Raw genomic sequence first — 21,747 nt, 5'->3', positions numbered from 1 at the left:
TTAACCTGGTTATTAATATTATTTTATCAAATGTATAGACCATGCTTTCAGTACTTCACAAAAATACATTCTGGCTTGAGCTGAAGCTTTAGATTTAAAAATATTAGCTCTTAGCTATCACACATGCCATTTATGTCCAATATGTCTCTCTCAAATGTCACCAGTGATATACAAGATCCCAAATTTCTGACCTATGTTGATGACAGATCACCATCTATTGTGATGTCACCCAGTACTTTATGGTAATATTTCTTATGATATTTTTTCTGACTACAGTTTAAAGGGCACTTCCTGTCTATGGAGTAAAGCCTATCACATTATCAAAATATGTAACTGAAGGATTACAGTATGACTGCCTGTGATTTTATTTCTATATTGTTGCCGTAAATAGCAATGAGTAAATCTTCTAAATTATGCCGTAAGACTTCTTGTCTAAGAAGCAATATATTCTGCAATCTCATTGACAAAATTGTTAAACGACCATCCTTGCAGTTTTTGGGTCAGTGGGGATATCACTGTTATGAACCTAGGATTTACAGAACCCTGGCAAAAATTCTGAGGTATGTCGATTTGGATGGGTTTGACATACTACTCTCAGATTATATTGCATTTGTGGAAAAATCAGGATACCGTTTTGAACTAAATTTTAATCTTGAATTTACTGAAATATGTGTGAATACAATTCTGTACTGGGTTTTTGCCAGAAAAGGTAACCCTGACTTTGTGGAACTGCTTCTCAAGAAGACAAAGGACTATGTTCAAGACAGAAGTTGTAACCTGGCACTGATATGGAGGTAATAATCTCATGTTTTCACCATAAAAGGAGAAATTTTCTCTTTAGGAGATTATTTTACTTCTTTTTTTCTAAAATGAATATGCATAGTGGCTATATATGGATAAGGAATCCTGACTTGATTGCCCATTCATGTGTTTACTCCTTCATTCCTTCATTATTGATTCAATAATTCCCCCTCTACACACATTATTATGTACCAATAAATTTCTAGAGGTTCTGTGTTATATAAAGTTTACACGTTAGTGCTCAAGGTAATGGCATGTTCAACAACTTAGATTTCTCTAATTAGACAGACAATATTTTGGGTAATACTGCGATCTCTTCTTCTTGAGCATACCAATAACATGTGTGTGTGTGTGTGTGTGTGTGTGTGTATAAAATGACTTTCAAAGTATAATTCAGAATATACACATATATTCACTTAGAAATAGTTATTAAACATAATAATTCCCTTTTTGTATGTTAAACATTGATAAATTTAACTCCAAATTCTTCAAGAGTGAGCACAATGAAGTCAAATATCTGATTAAGTCTGTTCTAGAACAAAATTTTCACGTACTCTGAAATGTCAAGCTAGCTAATGAATACTACTGAGGATCTTTTGGATTAAATATTCAATGTACTCTTTGGGAAGTCATAATATAGATTCTAAAGTTACTTAGTTTTCAGTATCTCTAACTCTATGGTATTGGATAATAGTTTGATTAGAACCAATGTGCATTTGTTCACTCATTCAACAAATTATTTATATACCATCCTTACTATGTATAAGGTACTATACTAGCTAAGCACAATGACAGGAGCAAGAATGCTAAAAAACAAGACAGATAAGATCAGCTAAAGTCTAAACCAATTTAGATTCTGCCTGAAGTAGCTGTTCTCTTGTGCACCACTGTGATATTGGAGAACCACTAGATTGCTTTGCTTAATGATCACCCAAGTACACGAACTAATAGCTGCAGTCTGGAATATCAGTAAATAAAACCCCCAAATAGCACCTTGTGGTTGTTTTAAGGACCATTATATCTGTAACTTTTGCAAAGAGCAGCAGGTTCTAGTGTCACTAGCTGGACTAAGTAATGCCTACGTGTGTCCCTGGCAGGCCCAAGGAAAAGAAAAAATGGGGTAAAACAGAGGAAGAGAAGATACATTTTTATACCTTTTAAATGGGAAGCAAAAGGGGAAAACTGAAAGGAGTGGAAGGAAAACGAAGAGAAACACACAGTGGGATATAATACAGTGCCATTAACAACTGTCTTCAGTTACAGTTTTTTAAAAATCAAGAAATCTTGACTTAGATACATCCACACAGTAAAATACATTACTATCCAGTTCTATGGATGACAACAGCATCTGAATCTTTCAGAATCATAGAATCTTACTTAGATTCAAATGGGATCTATGAATTCATTAGCAAACTTCCACCCCGGGCAGCATCTCTATGTTGAACATCTCTGACTGATGCTAATATGGTCTCTACTTGAATAATTCTAGCGGTTAATTACCTATTTTGTGAGGTAAACCATTCCTTTGCCCAGGGATCCTTCTGTTTCCCAGCTATGCCTTTTCCATTTCCTTCAAAGATTTTACCCAGTCCCGTGGCTTTAAATAGTATGTGTATGCCAATGACTCCCCAGTCTCTCTCTCCAGTCCTGACCTTTCCTCTGAGCCCCAGATTCCTTCTATATAAAGTTGTCTACTCAACATCTCCACAAAGCATCTCAAATTTAACAGGAATAAAACAGAATATTAATCTAACTCACTCTCTCCCTGTCAAACTGCTCCTTCTCCTGGATTCCCTACCTAATAGTCCCTTTTTTCTATCCTTCGCTCAAGACAGAAATCCAGGATTAATTCTTGATTCTTCTCTTTCTTTCATCAGCATATTAGCAAGTCCTTTTGACTTTGTCTCTAAAACACACCCCAATTACACTTTTCTTTCCTCCATTCTTAACCTAGATGAAGCCACATTCACCTCTTACCTGCACAACTGCTATAGACTATAAGAGTCTTTCATCTTCCACTCTTCACTCTCAACCCCTATAATCTATTCTTGACTCAGAAGCCTGAAAAGCCTTATAAAAATGTGAAATACATTATATCACCCAGGCTTAAAATCCTCCAAATCTTTCCCACTATAAGTGAAATAAAACTCAATACTACATAATCTGGTCTCTCACTATATCAACCAAATCCAATCTCGTGTCTTTCTTCCCCTTGAACACTACATTCCAGCCACCCAGACCTTTCTGTTTCTCGAATATTTTCAATTTTATTCCTGCCTGAAGGTCCTGTAATGACAATTACCTACAAGCAAAATAAGTCAGACTGAGAAAGATAAATAACATATGATTTCATTCACATGTGGAATCTCAAGAGCAAAATAAACTAATAAATAGAGAAAAAGCAGAAACAGACCCATAAATACAGAGAAAAAACTGATGGATGCAGAGGGAAGGGGGTTAAGGGGATGGGTAAAATGAGTGAAGGGTAATGGGAGATAGAAGCCTCCAGTTATGGAATGAATAAGCACACGAATAAAAGGCACAGGATAGGGAATATAGTTAATGATACTGTAACAGCATTGTATGGTGACAGATGGTAGCTATACTTGTTAGCACAGCATAGTGTATAAACTTGTCAAGTCATTGGGTGGTACACCTGAAACTAATGAAACATTGTGTGCCAACTATACTCAAATTTTTAAAATTAAAATTAAGAAATAATAAAATAATAATAACTGGTCTCTCTACCTAGAAATCTCTTCACTCAGATCTTCCTGTAACTAGTTCCTTTTAATCAGGTGGAATACAGTATAAATGTCATCTTTTCAAAGAGGCCTTCTCTGGTCTCATCTAAAGAAGCCACTCATTCATTATCACAACACTATTTTAATTCTCTGCACAGCATCGATCACTATATGTTCATTTGCTGCTGTTTTTTTTTCCCCCATTGGTTTGCTCACTATCCATTGTCATTAAAAGTAAGGTCCGTGAAGGGAAAAACCCTGATTACTTCCTCAACATTGGATCCTCAGTGTCTAGAACTATATAGATACATTGCAAGAGTTCAATCAAGATTTTGTTGAAATAGAAAGTGGATTTTTATGTAGCTTTATTAGATTCTTCTTACTCATCATGCACAGAAATCTGTCTCCATTTCTCCAATTCTGCCCCCAGAGCTATGGAGAACCTTTCAAATATTTGAACACAGCTATTATGTCCCCATAAGGAATAACTTAAGTTTCCTATTATCTGCTGTTCTTTATTCTTACAGCAGCAGCATCTTTTGGTCACCATCTCTGGGATACACTCCAACATGATAATTTAGCCATTATAATAATGAAGTGTGTAAATAGATCCCTGGAGGAGAGGAGATAGAATTAATGAGGGAAAGGAACTTAAGTTTGTTCATTTTTACGACAAAACTGCAATAATAATCTAAATGCCACTGTATGACAGACCATAAGTTGTTAAAGAGAGATGATACCATTCAGCTAAAATAACAATAATCATTTACTAAGCACTTTCTTAAGTGCGAAACATTGTGTTGTTTTGGGGGAATACAAAGCCAAATAGCCAAATAGCCATATTTCCTGATTTTGGAAAGTTCACAGACTAGTAAGTGAACCATAAAAATTATTCATATTATATAAATGCAAAATTAGAAGCATGTGCACGTAGAACAGAGAAAGAAGTTAACACTATTGGAAAGGAGCAGACACCTAAGAAAGCTCTCAGAACAGAAGATGTCTTAAATTGATTTTTAAAAGATGAAATGAAATTTTCTCTCCCTTTAGCTCCTGAAGTAATCTAGGCAGAGGCAGATGACTAAAACCAAAGGAGATAGAAACAACATGTTGCATCCAGTGATTACCAGAATTGTCTATAATAATAATTGTCTAGATAATTCTGCAATTGCTAAAAAGTAAGATAGGAAATTGGGTAGTAGTTAAAGATGAAGCCTAGAAGTGAAATCTTGAAATACTTAGTAGGCCATGCTAAGCAATTTAAAATTTACACCATAAGTGATGCCTAACCAGTGAAAGTCAGATTTGTAGTATGAAAAGATTCATCAGCTCCCATTTGAAGATTACACTGGAAAGGGAGGTTGGGACTAGAAGCAAGGAGACCAGTCAGTAGACAGCTCAAACACTCCAGGTACATTAGCAAGTCCAGAACTTCCACAGAAAAAGGGTTATGGAAAAATTTTTATTGAAAAGAGGTAGGTGACTGGAGAAGTTGCTTGAAATTGAATTTGCATAGTAGGCACTCCTTGCTAACTTAGCTTCCATGTATATCTATAATAGTTTTAAGAGAAAGAACTAATTCTTCTCTGCCACCATCTTCTCCTACTTCTGACTATTCTTTGATAGCACTACTGTTCAGGTAAGACATAATGAGAACTTAAACTAAATAGCAGGGCGCCTGGGTGGCTCAGTGGGTTAAACGTCTGCCTTCAGCTCAGGTCATGGTCTCAGGGTCCTGGGATTGAGCCCCGCATTGGGATCTCTACTCAGCAGGGAGCCTGCTTCCTCTTCTCTCTCTACCTGTCTCTGCGTACTTGTGATCTCTGTCTGTCAAATAAATAAATAAAAATCTTTTTAAAAAAACTAAATAACAATAGGAGAAGGAAGAGATATTATTAAATAGAATAACAAAACAGTGAGTGATTAGAAGCAGAGCATAAGAGAAAGTTAATTTCGAATTTCTAAATTTTAAGACTGATTGGTAGTTATATTAGTTTCCTCTTGTTGTAACAAATTGCCACAAACTTAGTGGCTTGAAATGATAGAGATGTATTATTTTTTAGTTCTGGAAGTCAGAAGTCCAAAATGAAGCTACTGGGCTAAAATCAAGAGGTCAGCAAGCCTGGTTCTTTCTAGAGCCTGTATGGGAGAATGGGTTTCCTTACCAGCTTCTGGAGGCTTCCTGCATTCCTTGTTTCATGACCTCTTCCTCATCTTCAAAGCCAGCATTGTAGAGTCATAGCTCCTTCACTGACCCTAATTCTATTTTTCTCTGACACATCATATAAGGGTCCTTGTGATTATACTGGGTCCACCTACATAATCTCCCTTTTCAACATCATTACCTTTATTAATTACATATACAAAATCCCTTTTGCCAATTTGAGAGGCCATTATCCAGCCTACCACAATGGTCATGCCACAAATCTATCAAGATTGTTATGAAGCACCTAAAAATTCAGTTTGGGACATAAGAGTTTACACTGCCTAAGGGATAGCCATGTACAGTAGATACCTAGATACCATCATCCTTGATGTGTCTTTCTCTTACATTCCCATCTTATCTGTCAGGATATCTGTTGTTTCTACCTTCAAACAATATACAGAATCCAACCATCTCTACTGTTATTGCCTTGTACTAAGTAATTTTCTTCCTCCTATCCCATAACAAATTCTCAGCAGAGGTAAGATCACAATGCTTTTCCTATTCAAAATCTCCAATGGCTTCTCCATTCCATTTAGAGTAAAAGATGGAAGTCTTTTCAGTGATCTACAAGGATCTACAGGATGTGGCCTCCCATTATCTTTGTCCTTGTTTCTTGCTGCTCCTCGCCCTTTTCACTCTCTCAGCCACAATGGCTCCCTCACTCTTCTCTTTCACCACTCCAGGAACACTCCTGCTTTAGGATCCTTAAATATCCAAATAGCTAACTTCTTCATCTCCTTCTTCTTTACTTAGTCCTTCTTGACGCAGTCCCTGCCTCCTCCCGCTTCGCCTCTCCTGTGTTGTCAGGGGCTTCCCCTGGCCTCGCACCCCTTCCAAAACTCAAGATTTTAAAAAAGCCATTCTTTCAAGTCTCCGTCAAATGCCCCTTCCTCCAGGAAGCCCGCCCAGTCCACCAGCTGTGCCAAACCTTTCCTTACTCACTATGTAACATTTTGGTGCCTTCTCTGGCCCTTTCCCACTTGATGTTTCAGAGTTATTCTTGCCCTTATGACTTTGCCATCTTGAGTTCCCAGGGGGGCCATGGATAGCATCTGAGTCTCTGCCCCAGACCCCCTCCCCAACAAGCACTTGCCAGAAGAATAAGCAAGGAATAAGCTGTAGTCTGATTTACACTTCCCCAGAGCTAAAGACCAGGCATTAAAGGTTAGGGACTTTTTTTTTTAAAGATTTTATTTATTTCAGTAATGTCCTCTCCTATAATCCTATTTAAAATTGGAAAATGCCCTCATATACACCCCTAGCATTACCATACTTCTTATACTTCTCTACTTTTTCTTTTTTTTTTTTTTAGCAAATCTTCTAACATATTATAAAATTTGCTTTTTTTTCCCTATTTTCATTCTGTGCTGTTTTCCCTTGCTAAAATTTGAACAGCCATCTTTGTTATGTTCATTCATATATCCCAAGTACCTTAAAACAGAGCCTGGTATACAGTATGCATTCAATAAATATTTGTTGAATAAATTAATAGACAGTAATGGAAGTTATGGTCATGGATGAAATTGCCTGAGAACAGTAAGTCAAAAGAAAATTAGTCAAAAGGCCAAATCTTCTCTACTTAGATGTTAAGGGCAGAGAAAGAGAAACCAGTAAAAGATGGTTGAAAAGGAACAGCCAAAGAGGTAGGTGGATAACAGAGAAAATAGCCTTACTAAGTTAGCATAAAACATGGTTCCAAGAAAGTCAACTGTCTTAAATATCAGAAATAAAATTATAGAGAAGCATCCCTTAAATTTGGTGGCTAAAAATTAAAAGGGGAGTAGAAAAAAATAGAAATAATTAGTACAGCTATAAAACTGAATCATTCTCTGCATGTCTATATGGAAATATTATGCCCCAATTCATAAGCATATATGACAGGTTTTCAGATACAGAGGGTTCAGTTCATTAACTTCACATTTAAAAACTAATTCTTGCTGTGCTTGCCTTACTCCATCCATATAAGTACCATTATAATTAACTGTCAGTACAGATTAAGCAAATTTTGGTTTACAGTAACATGCTCTTTAAACATGAGGATTAATCATGTCATTTGGGTACAGATTAGACTTTTAAATCTCATTTTAAGCCTATTTGACTTTTAGTTATGGTTTTCAACATTTTTGGTCCAAAATTACTTCTAAATGTAGTATCAATCTTAATATTTTAAAATCAACTAATACCCCCAAATCTTACGAAGGACCATTTGTGGTATCTTTATCCCCCAAGTCTCCTGAATGCCTATACTTAACAATATTCTTAGTCAAATATCTTAAGAGTGAACAAGATCAGAGGTGGTTCAAGACAGTAGTATAGAAGAATCCTGAACTCACCTCCTCCAATGCATACAACAAATCTGTATAAGACCCCCCCAAAATTAGCTGAACAGATCATCCAGAGCAAAATATTGAAAGACTGGTGTCCCTGGGTGGTTCAGTTGGTTAAGCACCCATCTCTTGATTTTGGTTCAGGTTATGATCTCCAAGTTGTGAGATCAGAGCCCTGCATTGGGCTCCATGCTAGGCCTGGATCCTGCTTATGATTCTCTCCCTCCCTCATCCTCTGCCCCTCTCCAGCCTCACTCAAAAAATCAAATTAAAAAAAATTAACAAACCATATTAAATGGGTAGGGGATGCAAAGATGTGGTCTTGCCAAAAACCACACCCCTGGCACAAACAGAAGGAGCTGAGAGTGATCTCACAAATACAGAGCTTCTTGCTGAGAAGCAAGGGTTTTGTACCCCACATCAGCCACTCCAACCCTTGGGACCTGCATTGGAGAGATAAGCCCCCAAAACACCTGGCTTTAAAACCAACAGGACTTACATTCAGAAAAAATAGTGCTATAGGAAATGGAGACCCCACTCTAAGAGGATTTGCAAGAAAACACATTCACTTTGGGACCAAGTACAAAAGCAGCAGATTGAAAAGTGTTTAGATCATATGTGAAAGAGAATCATTGCTAACCTTGAGGTATCTGCTGGAGGGACAGATCCTTTTGAGACTTTCCAGTAACAAGGCACCAGTGGACATCTTTTCAGCATTCTCCCTCTACTTTGCTAGTGCTGGCATGATACGTACCATTTTTGCACTACCCCTCCACCTTAATGCCTACAAGAAACTTACTTCATATGTAAGGACACACACAGACTGAAAGTAAAGTGATAGAAGAAGATGCTTCATGCAAATGGAAACCCCCTACCCTGAAAAGCTACAGTAGTTACACTTACACCAGATAAAACAGACTTTAAAATAAAGACTGTGGGGTACCTGGGTGGCTCAGTGGATTTATGTCTTTGGCTCAGGTCATGGCCTCAGATCCTGGGATCGAGCCCCACATTGGGCTCCTTGCTCAGCAGAGAGCCTGCTTCTCTCTCTCCCTCCCTCTCCCTCTGTCTGCCTCTATGCTTACTTGTAATCTCTATCTCTCTGTCAAATAAATAAAATCTTTAAAAAAATAGACTGTAATAAAAGACAAAAAATGGGTATTATATAAAAATAAAAGTCAATATAATAATAAGATATAACACTTGTAAATATTTATGCACCCAACATAGAACCATCTAAATATATAAAGCAAGTATTAACAGACTTAAAGGGAGAACTTGACAACAATAAAACAATAGAAAGGGGCTTTAATTACTTACATCAATGGATTAATACTTCAGGCAGAAAATCATTAAGAAAATATTAACCTTAGTGGATACATTAGACCAGATGGACTTATTATATATAATATGTGGAACACTACATATAAAAACAGCAAAGTATACATTCCTCTCAAGTGCACACTGAATATTCTCCAGGACAGATTATATGTCAGACCACAAAACAACTCACAATAAATCCAAGACTGAAATCATATCAACTATCTTTTCCAAACACAATAGTATGACACTAGAAATGAATAAGAATATACTAGAAAATTACAAATGCCTGGGTGTCTCAGTTGGTTAAGTGTCTGCCTTTGGCTCAGGTCATGATCCCGGGGGGTCGGGGATAGAGCCTCTCATCTGGCCCCCTGCTCAGCCAGGAGTCTGCTTCTCCTTCCACCCTTCCCCCTGCTTGTGCTCCCTCTTCCTCTCAATTAAACAAACAAACAAATAAATAAATAAATAAAATCTTTAAAACAAACAAACAAAAGAAACTACACTGAAAGGAGCTAGAAAAACAAATGAAGCTCAGTTAGTAGAAAGAATGAAATAAGATCAGAGCAGAAATAAATGAAATACAAACAAAAGATCAAATAGAAGAGATCAATGAGATTAAGAACTGATTCTCTGAAAAGATAAAACTAACAAGCCTTTAACCAGAGTCATCAAGAAAGAGTCCAAATAAAATCAGAAATGAAAGAAAAATTACAACTGATACCAAAAAAATACAAAAGAATCACTAGAGACAATTATAAACAATTATACACCAAAAATTCAACAACCTAAAAGAAATAAGTTCCCAGAAACATACAATCCTCCAAGACTGATCTGTGAAGAAATACAAAGTCTGAATAAACCAATTACTAGTAAAGAGATTGAATCAGTAATAATCAAAAACTCTCCAACAAACAAAAGTCCAGGCCCAGACAGCTTCAATCGTGAGTTTTACCAAATATTCAAGAAGACTTAATACCCATCCTTATCAAACCCTTCCAAAAACTGAAAAGGAGGGAACACTTCCAAACTCATTTTATAAGGCCATAATTACCCTAATGGCAAATCCAGATGTGGACACTGCAAAAAATAACTAAAATAAAATTACAGGCTAATATCATAGGTGAACATGTATGCAAAAATCCTCAACAAAGTATTAGGAAGCCAAATTCAGCAATACATCAAAAGGATCATACACCATGATAGGATTTATTACAGGGATGTAAGGATAGCTTAATACCTGCAAATCAATCAACATAATATACCACATTTAAAAAATGAAGGATAAAAATATTATGATCTTTTTAATAGATGAAGATAATGTATTTGACAAAATTCAACATCCATTTATGATAAAAACCATCAATTGAAGGGTATAGATGAAAGGTACCTCACATCAAAAATACTATATATGACAAACCCACAACTAACAATATAACCACTACTTTAAGATCAGGAACAACACAAGGATGCCCACTCTCACCACTTTTATTCAAAATAGTATTAGAAGTCTTAGACAAAGCAATTAGTCAAATAAAATATAAATTGAAATAAATTGAAAAATAAAATAAAATACATCCAAATTGGAAAACTGTCACTATATACAGATGACATTATTTTATATATAGAAAGTTCTAAAGACTCCATCAAAATAGTTAAATAAATTCAGGAAAGTTGCAGGCTAAAAAAATCAATATACAAAAATCTGTTGTGTTTTTATATACTAACAATGAAATATTGGCAAAATAAATGAAGAAAACAATCTCATTTATAACTGCATCAAAAAGAATAAAATACCTAAAATAAATTTAACCAAGGGGGTGATAGATCTGTACTCTGAAAACTATAAGACACTGATGAAAGAAATTGAAGAAGACACAAATGGAAAGATATTTTGTCCTCATGGATTAAAAGAATCATTTTTTAATAATTTTTTAATTTTGTTAATAAACATATAATGTACTATTAGACCCAGGGGTACAGGTCTGTGAATCACCAGGTTTACATACTTCACAGCACTCACCATAGCACATACCCTCCCCAATGTCCATAACCCCACCACCCTCTCCTTCCCCCCTCCCCCCAGTAACCCTCAGTTTGTTTTGTGACATTAAGAGTCTCTTATGGTTTGTCTCCCTCCTGATCCCATCTTGTTTCATTTATTCTTTTCTTACCCCCCAAACCCCCCACGTTACATCTCCACTTCCTCATTATCAGGGAGATCATATGAGAATTGTCTTTCTCTGATTAACTTATTTCGCTGAGCATAATACCCTCTAGTTCCATCCACGTTGTCACAAATGGCAAGATTTCATTTCTTTTGATGGCTGCATAGTATTCCATTGTATGTATATACCTCTTCTTCTTTATCCATTCATCTGTTGATGGACATTTAGGTTCTTTCCATAGTTTGGCTATTGTGGACATTGCTGCTATAAACATTCAGGTACACGTGCCTCTTCAGATCACTTCGTTTGTATCTTTAGGGTAAATACCCAGTAGTGCAACTGCTGGGTCATAAGGTAGCTCTATTTTCAACATTTTGAGGGACCTCCATGCTGTTTTCCAGAGAGGTTGCACCAGCTTGCATTCCCACCAACAGTGTAGGAGGGTTCCCCTTTCTCCTCATCCTCGCCAGCATAAAAGAATCATTATTAAAATGTCCATATCACCCAAGCAATCTACAGACTCAATGCAATCTCTATCAAAATTTGAATGGCATTTTCCACAGAATTAGAACAATCCTAAAATTTGTGTTGAAACAGAAAAGATCTTGAATAACAAAAGCAGTCTTGACAAAGAAGAACAAAGCTGGAGGCATCACGCTCCCAGATTTCAAACTATATTAAAAAGATAGTAATCACAACAGTATGACATAAAAACAGACACACAGATCAATGGAACAAAATTGAGAGCCCAGAAATAAACTCATGCATATATGGTTAATTAGTATTATTTTTTAAAAAGACAAGAATAGGGGCACCTGGGTGGCTCAGTGGTTTAAGCCTCTGCTTTCCGCTCAGGTCATGATCTCAGGGTCCTGGGATCGATCCCCACATCATCGGGCTCTCTGCTCAGCGGAGAGCCTGCTCCCCCCCTCTCTCTGCCTGCCTCTCTGCCTACTTGTGATCTCTCTCTATCAAATAAATAAATAAAAATTGTTAAAAAAATAAAAAAGACAAGAATATACAATGGGGAAAGGATAGTCTCTTCAGTAAGTGATGTTGGGAAAACTGGTCAGATGCAAAAGAATGAAACTAGACCACTATCTTGTACCACACACCAAAATTAACTCTAAATTGATTAGAGACGTGAATGCAAGACAGAAACCATGAAACTCCTAGAAGAAAACATAGGCAGTAAGCTCCCTGACATTGTTCTTGGCAGTATTTTTTGGATCTGACTCCAAAGAAATGGCAACAAAAGCAAAAATAAACTAAAAAGTTCCTGCACAGTAAAGGAAACCATCAACAGAATGAAAAGGCAAGGTACTGAATGGGAAAAAAATATTTGCAAATGATATATCTAATAAGGGGTTAATACCCAAAATACATATAAAGAACTCATCAGCTCAATAAAAACATCCTATTAAAAAATTGGCAGAGGATCTGAATGGATATTTTTCAAAAGATCTCTAGATGGCTAACAGGCATGTAAAGATGTTTCGAGGGTGCCCTGGATGGCTTGTTTGTGAGTTCAAGCCCCACATTGGGCTCCATGCCCAGCATGGAACCTACTTTAAAAATTAATTAAAAATTAAAAATTTAGAAAAGGGGACACTTAGGTGGCTCTGTTGGTTAAGCATTCAACTTTTGATTTTGGTTCAGGTCATGATCTCAGGGTTGTGAGATGGAGCCTGCTAAGATATTCTCATCCTCTTCCTTTGCCTCTTCCCCCTCTATACTCTCTCTCTAAAAAAAAATTAACAAAATTTAAAAAGGTAAAAAAAAAAAAGAAAAGATGCTAAACATCAGTAATCAAGGAAATGCAAATCAAAACCACAAGATATCATTTCACATCTGTCAGGATGGCTGTTATAAAAAAGACAAAAAATAGGGATGCCAGCCTGGCTCAGTGGGTTAAGCCTCTGCCTTCAGCTCAGGTTGTGATTTTAGGGTCCTGGCATTGAGCCCTGCATTGGGCTCTCTGCTCAGCTGGGAGCCTGCTTCCCCCTCTCTCTCTGCCTACTTGTGATCTCTCTCTGTGTCAAATAAATAAAATCTTAAAAAAAAAAAAAAACCAAGTTGTGTCAATGGTATAAAGAAAAGGAAACCCCGTATGCAATATTGGTGAGAATGCAAATTGGTGCAACCACGATGGAAAACAATACGGAATTTCTTTGAAAGATTAAAAACAGAACTGCCATATGATCCAGCAATTCTACTTCTAAGTACTTATCTGAAAAAAACAATAATGTTAATATAAAAATACATGCACCCCACTGTTCACTACAGCATTATCTACAATCGTCAACATATGGAAACAACCTAATGTCCAGCAATGGAAGAATGGATAAAGAAGATATGATTTTATACACATACACACAGTGTATATACATATTTCAGACATGAAAAAAGAATGAAGCTCTGCCATTTGTGACAACAGGGAATGATCTTGAGAGTATTATTCTAAGTGGACTAAGTCACAGAACGACAAATAACATGGTTTCACTTACATATGGAATCTAAAAAACAAAACAAACAAGCAAAAAACTCATAGACACAGAGAAAAGATGGTTGCCAGAGTGAAGGTGGGTTGAGGCTAAGTCAAATGGATAAGAGGGGTCAAGAAGTACCAACTTCCAGTTGTCAAACAAATAACTCATAGTAATGTAATTTACAGCATGATTTCTATAGTCAATAATATTTTATTGCATGTTTGAAAGGTGCTGAGAGTAGATCTTGAAAGTTCTCAACACAAGAAAAATTTTTTTCCTAACTTTTTATGAGGACAGATGGTAATGAGACTTACATTAATCACTTCACAATGTATATAAATATTGAATCATTATGTTGCAGACCTGAAACTAATATAATGTTATGTCAGTTATACTTCAATAAAAAGACATATCTGATTTAAAAAAAAGAACGAGCAAGATGAATAAATTAGATTGCCCTTGAAAAATTTAAATGATTGCACTTCACTAACAGTCTTGTTAGGTCCAAAAGCCACAGAATAAATTTAATTATGTATATATATTTTTTTTTCTGGAAATAGTAAAAAAAATCAACAAATACTTGAGTGTCTGCTCTGGGCTAAGCATTATTCCAGGCATTTAGGGATATAATAGTAGATTAAACAGACGAAAATTGTTGTCCTTGTGGAGCTTAAATTTTTTTTTAAAGCATGTTTGGAGTTTTAATTTTAATTGCACATATTGCTTACCCATTTATTTTGAAGATAAGAAAATGAAAGATTAGAGACTTTAAGTTGTCCAAAATGGTATGGGCTTACTAGAACATTGTACAAAGTATCATGAGAAAAGAAAGATCAGGTCAAAAGCAGTCTTTTATTGAAGTCTTATATGATGAGCAAGACTTGCCAGAACTGAAAAGACAGGGAAAGGACATATACAAATGAAAAACTGTGAAAAAGTTGGAAGCAATGTGGTTTGGGAAAGTGAATACCAATAAGCAGGACAGGGAATGCAGAAGGAGAAGTAGTTTAGGAGTTCAATTTGGGATATATATTGGAAGGATGTATGAAAAAGATGAGATGTCTGGGGAAATACTGATCTGGAGATTATTCCAACAGAGAATGTATATATTTATACACAGAATTTAGAAAGATATATATAGTAACACCGGCAGAGTTACAACAAAAACTAAACTTCTTAATTTCTAAGATGCTACTCTTTACTACACCACCCTTTTTTTTTTTTTTTTTAAATCACTAAATCTTGGCATTTCAACCCTCAATGAAGCTTTGGAGATAAACTAGTTGGTCTAAGGATTTTCAAACTGTTCTCTTTGGAGCTTCTGATAAGGGAATGAATCACTACAGGGGAGGCTTTTAGGACTTCTAAATACACTTCAACAGAGAACATATATAATACAAAACATTCTTTTTATATAGGTAGTTCAACAGTCCTCCAATGCTGCTATATGCTTGTAAATGAGACATTACTTCTAACTTTTTTTATTGACAAAAACCTACTAACCCTTCAAATCTTAGCTCCAAGATAACCTCTGAACAATGGTTATTCCAGGTAGAGTTAAGTGTTCTCTTTAGTGCTTCTACAGTACACCAAGCATGTTTCTATCATAGCAATTATAATTTTGTACTGTATTATTGAATTATTTGTCCATTACATTTACTAGACTATAATAAGCATTGCCACTTCCAGTCGGCGAGGAGAGAAGAATTAGGCATAAACAAGTCAGCCGCAAAAGACTGGGAGCAGGGGACAACAGTCGAAAAGGACTGCTGCCCGGAGCAACTCCACAGTCTCACTTTTATTGGATAGAAAACAATAGCCAACAGAAGGATTGATGAAGGTCAAACATTAATCCTGTCTTACAGACAAGCAAGAAGGAAGATAAAGTTTATAGTTAACTAAGCACATTCAAAGGACTCATCTAACTAACAACGAGCACTTCTGGGAAGAGAAAGGAGCGATAACGAAAAAGGGAAGCAGGCGGTTTTCGTTCCACCCTGAGCTGACCGGGCGTTCCAGGCTGCCCGGCTTCTGTGAAGGGGCGGCCTTCCGCCCTGAGCGAGCCGGGCATCCCCAGCTGCCCAGCTTCACGGTCGTACATCGTCCTTCACCCCAAAGACCTGTTGTCAGTATATGTATTTCTTAAGGCCATATCTAAATGTGCTTGGCAACTAGTAAAATCTCCAGGGGTTACAGTTTAAGTAACAAATTGTTCCGAGGGGCAGCAGCAAAGCATCTTGATAGAAAGGACTGTATCCTTCATCTCTCTGTATCTAGTACTCAGTACACTCTGTGCAAGCAAGTGCTCAATTAATTAATTAATCAGCAAATGAAAACACAAATGCATAAAGAAACTAAGACTCATAGAGGCTGACTAACCCAACATCACAGAGCAAGTTAGGAAAAACTAAACCTCGAATCTAGAACCCCTAAGTCTCCATTGTTTGTAGCATTATACTGTGTTGCCTCCCTCATTAATTAAATATATGCAATCTTAAAATTCCTCTTTTTGAATAATGCTCTCCTTGCTCTCCTAGTTGTCCAAAACCAGTATTTATAGTTTGTATCATGTTCTACAAAACATTAGTATTTTATTAGACCAATCAAGAGAATTCCAGAAACAAAGGATTATGAATAAAACTTCCCTTTCTTTAGCACTGAAAGACATTTTTATTTGGCCAAATCAAGACTTGATAATATAAAACCCCTGTGGTTGGTTATACCATGTCCTATCTACATATAGAGACCAATTCATTAGCAAACATATCTATTTCAATTGAAAGGACTACATAAAATTAGAAAAAAATAAAATTTTCATTGCTTAAACCTAAAAATACCAACTCTAACTTTATTTAAGTGAAAAAAATAAGATTACATTAGTTGCACTTATTCCTTTCTCATCTAATTTCCAAACTCAATTCATGACTGACCAAGAAGAAAACAAATAAAAAGGTATCAAAATGGTCACATAACTATTCTACTAATAAAGTGAAATTTAAAAGAGCCTTTTTACCTTTTCTGTTTTAAATTTTCCAGAGCTACCTCAGTTTTATAATACTGGTTCTGATAACAATAAGATTTCTCCAGTGAGAAGCATACTTGCTATTAGTAAAAGTAAACTGAGAAAGTCAATTACCACATGGTTTTACTTATTTGTGGAACAAAAGGAATAGGATGGAGGACATTAGGAGAAAGGATAAATGAAGCGGGGAGAAATCAGAGGGGAAGACGAATCATGAGAGACTATGGACTCTGGGAAACAAACGAAGGGTTTTAGAAGGGAGATGGGGTAGGGGGATGAGTGAGCCTGATGGGTATTCAGGAGGGCACGGATTGCATGGAGCACTGGGTGTTGTATGCAAATAATGAATCGTGTAGCACTACATCAAAAAATAATGATGTACTGTATGGTGACTAACATAACATGACAAAAAATTTCTGGAAAAAAAAGTAAAAGTAAACTTTCCATACATCTAAATCTTTGTTTGTTTTTACAAGTGCAAAGTTTAAATGTGTAATAGGAATTTTCTTATTTTTTTTAACTTTCAGTTTGGTCTAGATTCATAGAATAGAAAAATCTTTTTAAGATATACATAAAGGTAAAGTTACATTAAAAGTCATTTAAAACATTTAATAATTAAGATAATACTATTATGTCCCCATTACTATTAAGACAAAGTGCTTACCACAATTCTTAATTCTGTATTCAGTGAAGCTTTCATTTGTTTGATTTACAGAACTTTCACACCAGTATATTGCCCAAGTCCACTAAGTGGCATCACACCTCTACTCTATGTAGCTCAGACAAGACAATCTAATATCTTGAAAATACTCCTGCAATATGGAATCTTAGAAAGAGAAAAAAACCCCATCAACATTGTGATAACAATATTGCTCTACCCTTCAAGAGTGAGAATAATGGTTGATCATGAATTGGTAGACATCCAGGAAGATGCCAAAACATGTTTAGTGCTATGTTCCAGAGTGCTTGCTGCCATTTCAATCAGGGAAATAGAGGTAAGCAAAATAGTTCTTTGGGTTTGGGCTCAAATATTGATCAATAATTTTAAGATAAAATTGTGAAACAAGATTGAATTTGGGGGGCGCCTGGGTGGCTCAGTGGGTTAAGCCGCTGCCTTCGGCTCAGGTCATGATCTCAGGGTCCTGGGATCGAGTCCCGCATCGGGCTCTCTGCTCAGCAGGGAGCCTGCTTCCTCCTCTCTCTCTCTCTCTGCCTGCCTCTCTGCCTACTTGTGATCTCTCTCTGTCAAATAAATAAATAAATAAAATCTTTAAAAAAAAAAAAAAAAAAAAAAAAAAAAAAGATTGAATTTGGTTTTTTATCTATGAATTATATCCAGTGAAAAATTAAAAATCAAGTGTAGGCTTACAAATTAAAACAGGTAAAATCTAAATTATGTTGAACATTAGTCCTTTATTTTATGACTTTGTCTTCTAAATATTTAGAAAGTTATAGTTTTTTTAAGTAGTAATTAAGTAGATGTATGTCATTATTATATTCTAATTACACAACAGTGTTTATTAGGATTTCTATGTCTTAAGAACATCATAAACTAAAAATTTAACAAGATTCTTTACAGAATATTTGAAAATGAGTTACATTTCTCCTCACAAATATAATCACATGCCAGGAAATAAAAATATAAAGGCTTAAAATATTTGTGCGATTAAAAGTATCTATCCCTCAGGGCACCTGCGTGGCTCAGTCAGTTAAGCGTCTGCCTTTGGCTTAGGTCATGATCCCAGAGTCCTGGAATCGAGCCGCGCATCGGGCTCTCTGCTCAGCAAAGGCCTGCTTCTGCCTTTCCCACTCCCCCTTCTGTGAGCAGAGACTATTTCTTATACCCTAGCAATGAGCTAAATGCTTGGTGCTAAGGTGCTAAGGCAAATACCAGATATTCTTCGAATAGCTAAATATGAAATAAATAATAAACTTATATATCATTTAAGCAAAAGTACCATATAGTCTATAGATTACAGGTTCTACCGGAGAAGTATCTCTATAATATAGAAATGTCTGTATTCTTTATTCTTAAATCAATTAACATTCAGCTTCTAGAATTAAATCTTTAAAAGGGTATCGTAACTAAAACTTGAAAATTTATCTTTTCATATAGATAGGTTCCTATCAAGACTTCTCACAGTTTAGCAGTATGAAATTTTGTTCTACAATGTTTTTAATCACCTGGGAGGACTTTTAAGATTCATGTTGTTGTACCCAACCTCAGACGAATCAAAATTTCTGGAGTAAAACCTCAGCATTTGTGTATTTTAAAGTCCCCTGGATAATTCTGGTGTATAGCCAACCTGACAACACTACTCTGGAAGGAGAAGCTGATAAAACAAAGTGCGTGATCTGTCTAAAATGAAAAACATTAGATTCGTAGTTGTAAGAAATAATGTTTTTCCTTAGACATATTTAAAATTTATGTATCACTGTGAGAATAAAAGGGGAATAAAAACACTTGGCTCATTAAAAAGCTTTGTAAAAAAATATTATAAGGGTTATATAAATTTAAGACCTATTTTGTGAATTTAAATACAAAATAAAAATGCTAATAATTTGGACTAACCAGTGATTAGTATTACAAAATTAAAATATTTCCCCTTTCTTCAGACGCAGCTAAGTTTAGGAAGACGTCCAATTATTTCTAATTGGCTGGACTACATTCCTTCAACAAGATACAAAGATCCATGTGAACTATTACATCTTTGCAGAATAACCATCAGGGCTCAACTACTGACCAACAATATGCTCCCAAATGGAATATTTTCACTTTTAATACCGGTTCGCCTACAGAACTACCTGAATTTAGAAAGTTAATATACATCTTTGTCCTGAGTTAAGGATACTCACCATTGTATGGTTTAGAAGTTAATAAACTATTAACTTCATGCAAATTTTCATTGCATTGGATATTTCATTAGAAAATATAATTTCAGGGGTGCCTGTGTAGCACAGTCATTTAAGTGTCTGAATCTTGGTTTTAGCTCAGGTCTTGATCTCAGGGTCATGAGATTGAGCCCTGCATTGGACTCCACGCTCAGCAGGAGTCTGCTTGAGATTCTCTCTCCCTCTCTCTCTGGTCCTCCCCCTCATGCTCTCTCCCTAAAATTAATAAGTAAATCTTAAAATATATATATAATTTCAAATGACACCCTAAATGAATCCATTTTAAATCAATATATGACTCTGCCCATTACCTTTCTGAGACAAATTATGAGATTTTTGTTATACTTGAGATTTACCATTTTACTCTGCTCTTAAAAGTTGTTTTGTGTTAGAGCATAATTGTTACCTATGGAAATTTTGGTCGTACTGATGTTCTGAAGTTCCTTTTATTTATATGTTCTAAGCTAGGTAAATATTATTTTACATTGTGTATTCCTATTAACAAGTATTTATTGAATTCTTTTGCAAATAAAATATTGTGCTTGGTGGTAAGGAATAGCCAAGGAAATTAAGATGCAATCCCTTCCCCAAGAAGCCAAAGTCACAAATACAAGGTGAAGAATTAGTCAACTAAAGGGTGGGGGTCAGTAGTAAAAGGACAGAAATGGATAATATTTGGAACTAATTAGGCCCCAAAACAATATGGAGCTTTAGTGTTTTGGTGTGTGATACTTCTAAATACTAGATCAGTAGTGCTTTTTAAGTTGAGATATAATTGACATATATATTACTTTCCAATATATATACATATATTGAATCATAACATGATTCAATATATGTATATATTGCAAGATGATCAGCACAATAAGTCTAGTTAACATCCATCAACATACATAGTTAAAATATTTTTCTTGTGATGAGAACACTTAAAATCTAATTTCAGCCACTTTCAAATATGCAACACAGTATTATTAACTATAGTCACCATGCTGTGCATTACATCCCCAGAACTTATTTATTTTATAACTGGAAATTTGTACCTGTTTACTGCCTTTACCCATTTCACCTATGCCTAAACTATATGGATTTTGATACAAAGAAAGCAAAGAACAGTTTTGATCCAACATAACATCAAAATGAAAATATTAATTATATCTGTATGTTTAGTTGCAAAGAAATTTATTATCTTAAAAAATAAAATTTATTCTACTGCAATCTTTTAGCTCTTTTCGAGTTGTAGGGTACTAGACTTCTCTACATAACAAGGTGGTCAAGCAATACCCAAAATTTTCCACAATTTTCCACAGGTGTCTCACTTTTCTGTCTGTCTTTTGAGTAGAGGCACTGTCTTATATTTGACTACCTTTTTAAGGATGTTTGTATAATGAACAGCCTTGCAAGACAGAGATAGTGTCTCCCTTTGAGCAGTGGCAAGTTTCTTCAGGGCCCAATATAATAAAGCTTATGTCTTCCTCTGAAAGAAAAGTCAAGCAGGTTTGCTAGAAGCTCATTATAATAAAAGGGTTCCCCTAGCTTTGGGTTCCTCAGCTATAGTGTAAATCCACTGCGTACATATCTAACTGGACCACTCCATGTCTTAGAGGATGGGGATATCTGAAATCAACACAAACATGAAACTCACACTGCATGATGTGCCATTAGTAAGAAAGTCTTTTGTTTCTGACCCAAGAATCTTCTGTCTTCTGACAGCACACATTGAACTGTGGTATGCTAAACTGCTAGTTTGCAAGTAAGGTAAAAATCCCAGACCCTTCACA

The 21,747-nt window shown here is 35.6% G+C and overlaps 1 protein-coding gene across 2 annotated transcripts; it reads left to right on the top strand.

Annotated features, from left to right (window-relative positions):
• The first annotated feature begins 272 nt into the window (after positions 1–272).
• ASB17 (ankyrin repeat and SOCS box containing 17) lies at positions 273–19,961 on the top strand. 2 transcript variants are annotated; one of them, XM_059137283.1, is made up of 4 exons: positions 273–560; positions 705–794; positions 17,793–18,072; positions 19,694–19,961. In XM_059137283.1, exons 1-4 carry the CDS (start codon positions 394–396, stop codon positions 19,898–19,900), a joined length of 744 nt encoding a protein of 247 aa, XP_058993266.1. In that variant the 5' UTR covers positions 273–393; the 3' UTR covers positions 19,901–19,961. The 2 variants fall into 2 exon arrangements, with proteins under 2 accessions (XP_058993266.1, XP_058993265.1); XM_059137282.1 differs by having other exon boundaries at positions 273–794.
• Positions 19,962–21,747: the final 1,786 nt, after the last annotated feature.

The sequence above is a fragment of the Mustela lutreola genome, chromosome 10, assembly GCF_030435805.1.
Source record: "Mustela lutreola isolate mMusLut2 chromosome 10, mMusLut2.pri, whole genome shotgun sequence".
In the NCBI taxonomy this organism is placed as follows: domain Eukaryota; kingdom Metazoa; phylum Chordata; class Mammalia; order Carnivora; family Mustelidae; genus Mustela; species Mustela lutreola.
Note: the sequence above shows the minus strand (reverse complement) of the source record. Positions and strands in the feature narration are given on the sequence as shown.